The following is a 7,146-nucleotide window of genomic DNA, read 5'->3' as shown; positions in this document are numbered from 1 at the left end:
CGGGGACAACCCCGTATGGCTGAACAGTCCCTGAGAATCCCCACCGCGGCTGCTGAGGGGCTGCGGGGCTATCGGATTGCTGGGCGTATCACTCTCACTCACAGAAGAAAAAATGAAGGGACGAGAGCGGGGGAGAGACAGGTACAGAGCTAGAGGGGAGGAAAGAAGCGGATGAGGGGGTGAGAGGAAAAGAGTGAGACAGCAGAAATAGAAAAAAAGCTTTCTGTCTCCAATCTGTCCCAGATGCGAAGCTTTTCTTATGTCTTACATAGTGTGACTCTAGGCTTTTGGTAGCATTTCCACTTCTGCTAGGTTTTTATTAAATAAGTACCACGCTGGAACCCACTCTGTTTATTAATAAAGAAATGACTGCACGTATCTCAAGAAAGGAAGCACCCAGCAGACACCTATTCTCTGCCAACACATGTCTCTCCTCCCGCTGCCAGAACAGGGGGATCCCAAGTGGACATGTCACCGCAGCACTCAGGGGAAGCAGGAGCAAACCCTTGCATTTTAAATGTGATCTCTTAAGAGCACATACCAGGGTCGGGAGAAGTGTACTAATACTAAAGGTTTTCGTGTTGGTTTTTTAACTCACCGACTTGTGATATAATTTAATTTTAATCTGGATTCAAAAGATACAAAAGAGGTTGAAACATTTTGAGATAAAATGAAGAGCTGAACAGGGATGGGGGTTTAAAAATGAAAACTGTCCTGTGGTAACTACTGGGCGCCTGATTTCCCTGCGCTGTACAATCCAAGTAACTTATTCAGATGCTGACAGACGTGAGCCTTGCTCGTTACACCAATTCCTTTTATTGTGGAAGAAATCACTTCATTTAGTAAAGGCCAGTGATGTCAGGTAGAAATAGACAGTGGATGGAATCAATCGAAAATGTCAGAAAAGAGGCAGAGCTTGTTTCCGACAAGTCCAGTCTCTGAAAAGTCTGCGGGAGCTAAAGAAGTGGGTGGTTCCTCAGGCTTCTCAAAATGTTGCCAGGAGCCCTTTAATTGGTAGGCTCTCCCTGTACATTCTGAAAGGATTCAAGTTCCAGAAACAGGTTTCCATGTAAACTTTTCAGGAACGCATCTGCTGTGGAAAATAAGATGTGTGTAGTAGCATCGTGACCCCAAACAAAGCATAAAGAGAAAGATACACGTAAAAATGTTTATTGAAAATGGAAAATTCTTCCCACATAAGGAAGAGGTGACCAGACCCACGGTACAAACAGGTTCTGACTTGAAGATTGGTGATTTAAAGAAAATGCGACCACTTGCATTTCTTGCTAAAAGTAAGCCAAGGGGAGCTTAATTGAAAAGACATGCTATGGCAGCTGTTGTTGGGTTTTAGGTCAAATAACCACTGAGTCCAACTCAAGGTGAGACTGGGTAAGCCTCATTAAAGAGTGTGGCTGAAGGGCAAGGAGACAGTATAAATTACTGCCCTTTGAGAACTGATGTGGTCGCTCTCCTTTTCTTTGAAGATTTTAATTAGAAATTTATTCCTCTTCACAGATTTTGTTTTTTAAAGGCCACACCGTGCAGCACGTGGGATCTTAATTCCCCAACCAGGGATCGAACCCATTATTCTTCTTCACAGATGCTTCAGTTAGTTGTGTTTTAATTATAGACCTTGATCAAAAAAGCAAAAAGAAAAGCAAACAGAGCCAGGACCACAGACATCCTCAGTGCACAGTCCTGGTGTAGCCTTTGCAATGGTAGCGCCATTCTGGAACTCGCCGAGTCTCGCTGAGTTGCATCCAAGGTGTGGGATACTGAATTCAGGTGGTTCCCAAGCCTATTTCTGAATTCCTATAGAGAGAGAAACATAGAGGAAAACGAAAGACATTAAGGATGCAAAATAAGAAAGAAAAAAAGTGCTAATGTGGCATCAGTCAAGCAAAGGATCCCGAGAAGGAGCTATTTTTTTTATTGAGATATGATTGACATATAATATTGTATTAGTTTCAGGTACACAACATAAGGATTCAATATTTGTATACATTGTGAAATGAGCACCACAGTAAGTCTAGTTACAACACAGTTACAATTTTTTTCCCTTGTAATGAGAACTTCTAAGATCTACTCTCTAACCAACTTCCAAATATACAATGCAGTATTGTTAACTATAGTCAGCATGCTGTACGTTACATTCCCAGGACATATTTACATTATAACTGGAAGTCTGTATCTTTTGACTCCCTTCACCCGTCACCCACCTGCCACCCCCGTGTCTGACAACCACTAATCTGCTCTCTGCATCTATATATTCGGTTTTGTTTTGTTTTTTCAGATTCTATGTCTTTCTCTGACTTATTTCACTTAGCATAATGCCCTCAAGGTCCATCCATGTTGTTGTGAATGGCAAGACTTCCTTTTTTTACACCTGAGTAATACTCCATTGTATACATATGCCCCATCTTCCTTGTCCATTCACCCATTGATGGACACTTAGGTTGCTTCCATGTCTTGGCTATTGTAAATAATGCTGCAGTGAACATGGGATGCATGTATCTTTTTGGGTTAGTGTTTTTGTTTCCTTTGCGTAAACACTCAGAAGTAGAATTGCTGGATCATATGGTAGTTCTATTTTTAGTTTTTTAAGGAAACTCCATACTGTTTTCCAGAGTGGCTGCACCAATTTACACTCCCACCAACAGTGCACGCGGGTTCCCTTTTCTCCATATGTTCACCAACATTTGTTAGTTCTTATCTCTTTTGATGATAGCCATTGTAACAGGTATGAGGTTATATCTCATTGTGGTTTTAATTTGCATCTCCCTGATGATTAGTGCTGATGAGCATCTTTTCACGCATCTGTTGGCCATCTGTATGTCTTCTTTGGTAAACTGTCTATTCAGATCCTCTGCCCATTTTTAAAATCAGATTTTTTTTTTTTTTTTTGCTATTGAGCTGTATGAGTTCTGTATATATATTTTGGATATCAACCCCTTATCAGATATCAGATATATGATTTGCAAATATTTTCTCCCATTCAGCTGGTTGCCTTTTCATTTTGTTGATGGTCTCCTTTGCTGTGCAGAAGCTTTTTAGTTTGATGTAAGAAGAAGCTATCACTCACTCCTTCAACACAGGCACATTCAAACACCTACCATAGGCCAGGTAGGCCAAGTTAAGTACAAGTTATAGTTCCTTTCCTTGAAGGGTCAGACCAAGTTCATAAATTTCCAGATTATACACAAACTATATGAAAGAGACAAACAGTGTTTACGGAGAATCAAGGCAGACTTCACGAAGGGTAGAATTTATGTAGAGTGGAGTCATATCACAAATGTATCTAACTTTTAGGGATGCAACCATATCCACTCAGGAAAAGAAGAATGACAAAGGAACAAAACACGGAAGCCATTTTATCCATCAAACACGCCCCTCAGGACAGGGCCTCCCGGCTGGCGCATGGCTGCAGGAGGGCTGCCCCGACCCTCAGGGGGCACCTGAGGGGTCTGAGTGGCCACAGGGATCCACCCCACGCGCAGCCTCTCCACCCACTCTGGTGTGCCATGCGTCAGACGTGGAAAGGCTGGGAAACCCTGCCTGGAGGGAGCACGAGAAGCTAGGAGACGTGACGATGAGACCTGGTAGTTGCTCTCTGTTCCCTGACGCGTCTCAGCAGGTGTGGGGAGGAGGGGACCGGGGCACCTGGCCACTCTCAGGGTGGTTCTAGTGTTTCAAAGTGTAATTTCGATTCCATGATATAAGATTTCCACCTTATGCACAGGCCTTAGAATCAGTGTCTCCCCTGTTGAAACCTGAATAACATTTTGAGAGATGGAGGCGGGGTGGGGAAGGAGAATACGGGATGGAAGAAACAGTGCGGGGCTGGGAGGAGGGGGCGACCCCGAGGCACGGCCGTGGAAGTGCAAGAAATCCACAGAAGCTCAAGATGCCTCCGAACAACCATTTCACGTGGCTTATTCTTTCCTTCCGCACTCTAGAACAATCTTCTGGGGACAGCTTCGGCCTCTGTGAGGAAAGGCAGCCCCGCCACGCACAGTAGAAGCATTAGGAGTGTGCTTTACAGAAGGTAACTCTGGCACGAAGGTGCAGGGTGGATTGAGGGGAGGGGGGAGAATGGGGGCAGAGAATCCGGGGGCAAGTTGTGGCGACAGATGAGGTGGAGAGTGCTGAGGACCTGTGTCGGGAGGATGGCAGAAGGCACGGAAAGGAGGCAACAACAGACACTTAATGTAGAATCAACAGTACTTGAGTTCAGGTGAGTGGGTAATGGAGGGACAAAGAAGAGGAATGGGGAAATGAGAAGAACTTTCACAACCCAATTTCCACCAGCTAATATTTGCCTGTGATAGATATGGAAGAATTCTTGCTTTGACTATAGGAGACTGATTGCAAAATTAATATAGCTTCTGTCCACAAGGATAAATCTCTCAACCCCAATGGCAGTCGAGCCATCATTTACTTCTGGACTCCTCAGAGATCTGGGCTGACACCCTGCTGCTCTCCCTGCACTGGGGGCCCTTGAAAAGAAGGTCACAGCTGGACAGACGGAGCCATGGTCCCCGCAGCAGCGACGGCTGCACCCAGACCTGCCCCGGGAAACCGCTCTCTTGTAAGATTGGCTTTCTGAGTGATATTTTGGAGCTGGGAATATGTTGACAGGCCTCCATTTTGATTGGTTAAAAATAGCCCCAAGGTCTCAAGGACAGCACTCAACCTTGGGAAGGAATGCAGCCTTCTACAGCTAAAATAACGGAAGCTCTGTGGGTTCCTCAAAAGCAGAGAGGCTGCCTACTTCATCTCTGGGTTCTTGGAACCTGCACAGCGGCAAACACAGAGCAGGTACTCAGTAAGTGCTCAGAAATGAAAGAACGAATGAATGAGTGAATGAACGGATATGAGGATGTGTATTCCAGATGAGATACAACTGATCAAAAACATGCTTAGCTATGTCTCTGGTGATCGATGCGCACAACTGTAAACGAGTCTTGAGTTGTTGCCTCTAGCAATTAAACCATCACTTCCTAAGCTTGGGTTTACAAGAACTAAGAGGTTGATTAAGTTCTCCTAGGCCTGAGTTCTTCAACCTTTTTAAGTCACAGATGGCTTTGAGAAGGCAGTGAGGACCACAGACTGTTCCCCCAGAAAACTGTGGAGGCATCTGTGCACATATACACACAGCCTCGCTCACACCCTGCAAATGACTTCAGGAGGTTCACAGATCCAGACACTGTGGGGCCTGATGCTTTCTCTTAAAAAAAAAAAAAAAATCAATACAAAATTAAGAACAGGGCCTTGGAAGGGGTCCCTCAAAGTGTCAGGCCCTGAATCTTAAGCTCTACTAGCTTCAGGGAAGATCTGCCCCTGTCCCACCCCCAGTTCAGAATAATGAACCTTGGTTCTGTGCCTGCAATCCCAGAAGTTGCCATTCGGTGATCACTGGTGTAGGGGGCCAGGGGTCAGGCTGCCCCGGGCAGGACTAGGTGAGTCTCAAAGCATCAAGCATTTGGTTGGGTTTTTAACACATTCTGCTTCACAAAGGTGCAGTACAGGTAAAGTACCTGTGCTCTCAGCCTGAAAACACCCTTCAACTTTTAACAAGAGTTTCGTAGAATTTCTTCCTCTGTTCCTTCCAACTCATTTGCCATAAAATTTTGCTCAAAATATAAAAGGTACTTATTAGACCAGCCTTGTGGATTATCTGTGGCTGGGTTCAACATAGTCACTCTTCCTTGGGCACTGATTTTTCCCTCCCTCACGCAAACATTTAACACGTCTGAACGTAACTGACCCACATGGTGGCAAGCCGCTCTCCTGTCCCTGGGAGCAAGTCTGCATCACAGAACCGTATGCAGTACCGTGGCATCCATACGCAGCCCCACAAGAAGCCCACCCTGCCATTCTCCCTAAGATCAAGGTGAGAGCTTGATGACACAGCAGGAGAGAGAAAATGCAGCCTGCCTCTACCATGCTGTGCTTCTTTTATTATCTTCACCCTGTACCGGTTCACCATATTGATTAAGGGAGTTTGATGATATGTTTTTGAATATAAGATTGAAAAAAAGTTTCTCAGAAGACAGAGTAATCTGTTGCCAGCTAGCTTTGTACATTTCAATTGTCACTACCACTGGGATATTGAAGGAAAAGTAATTTAGAAATACAGGAAATACAAGGACTTTCTCATAAAGTCCAAGATCCTCAAACATATAAATGCACAACTACTGCAATTTCCACACAGTCAGAAGCACCATTCGTGAATAGAAAATAATGTAGTATTTCTAGACTGTAATGAAAATAAAAAGGGTTTACAGGTGAAGTGATGATACATAACCAACAGCAAGATAAAGTTTAGACACACACACACGCACATGCACACACACGCACACACACACACGTGCGCGCACACACACACGTGCGCACACACACACGCGCACACACACACACGCACACACGCACACACACACAGAACAATGTATAAAATTGACTTTACAGAAAAACTTGGCATAGTCGATAGTTCTGGAAAGTAAACAGAAGGCTAGAACCTTCCATTAACCTCTTAAACATTACCAAGTTATTAATTTTTGAAATTTAAGACACACTTGTATCTCTCAAGCTATAATGCAACAAATACAATAAATTTTATTATTTAGTAAAACTACTCAAACATCAACTCTCAGATTTATAATTCTTAAAAAATCAAATTCCATTTAGAGATGCCTTTTACAAAACAGACAGAAACAAAGCAGGATATGACCTTCGTTCAATCAAAAAGATCCATGTATTTATCCAGTCATAGTAGACTAAGGACACATTAAGTGTTAACTTTGATTAACATGTTTTTCCCCCCTTGTAAATCTCATTGTTCCCTTGATTAATTTCTAAACATACTTACTTTCCTAATTCTTAAACATATTCTAATTTTCAAAAGTATAGCTTATCAAATGCTACTAAAGTAATAAATCTATTAGAGTAGCATCACATATATATGCCAAAAAAACCAAACCAAACCAAGCCGAACCAAACCATTCCAAACCAAAAACAACTTTGATGTTCAGAACCTTCAGGGATCAGATTTCAATCAGTTAAAGATAAAGACAGTTGGGATGGTAACAATAGTCAACCTCTAATTATTTCCTTCTTCTCTAGCAGTTATACATGTATTGCTAGGGA

The 7,146-nt window shown here is 43.3% G+C and overlaps 1 protein-coding gene across 4 annotated transcripts in view; it reads right to left on the bottom strand.

The window, feature by feature from the left end:
• Positions 1 to 1,154: 1,154 nt before the first annotated feature.
• The window catches only part of CDKAL1 (CDKAL1 threonylcarbamoyladenosine tRNA methylthiotransferase), a 640,596-nt gene continuing 634,604 nt past the window's right edge, over positions 1,155 to 7,146 (bottom strand). For all 4 annotated transcript variants that reach the window (XM_082415179.1, XM_082415181.1, XM_082415180.1 and 1 more), the window contains one exon: positions 1,155 to 1,812. In XM_082415179.1, the coding sequence (XP_082271305.1) occupies positions 1,621 to 1,812 (192 nt within the window). In that variant the 3' untranslated portion in view covers positions 1,155 to 1,620. The remainder of the gene's footprint in view (positions 1,813 to 7,146) is intronic.

This window comes from Balaenoptera physalus, assembly GCF_965194825.1.
Source record: "Balaenoptera physalus genome assembly, chromosome: 11".
NCBI lineage: Eukaryota > Metazoa > Chordata > Mammalia > Artiodactyla > Balaenopteridae > Balaenoptera > Balaenoptera physalus.
This window is presented reverse-complemented; position numbering and strand designations above follow the sequence as displayed.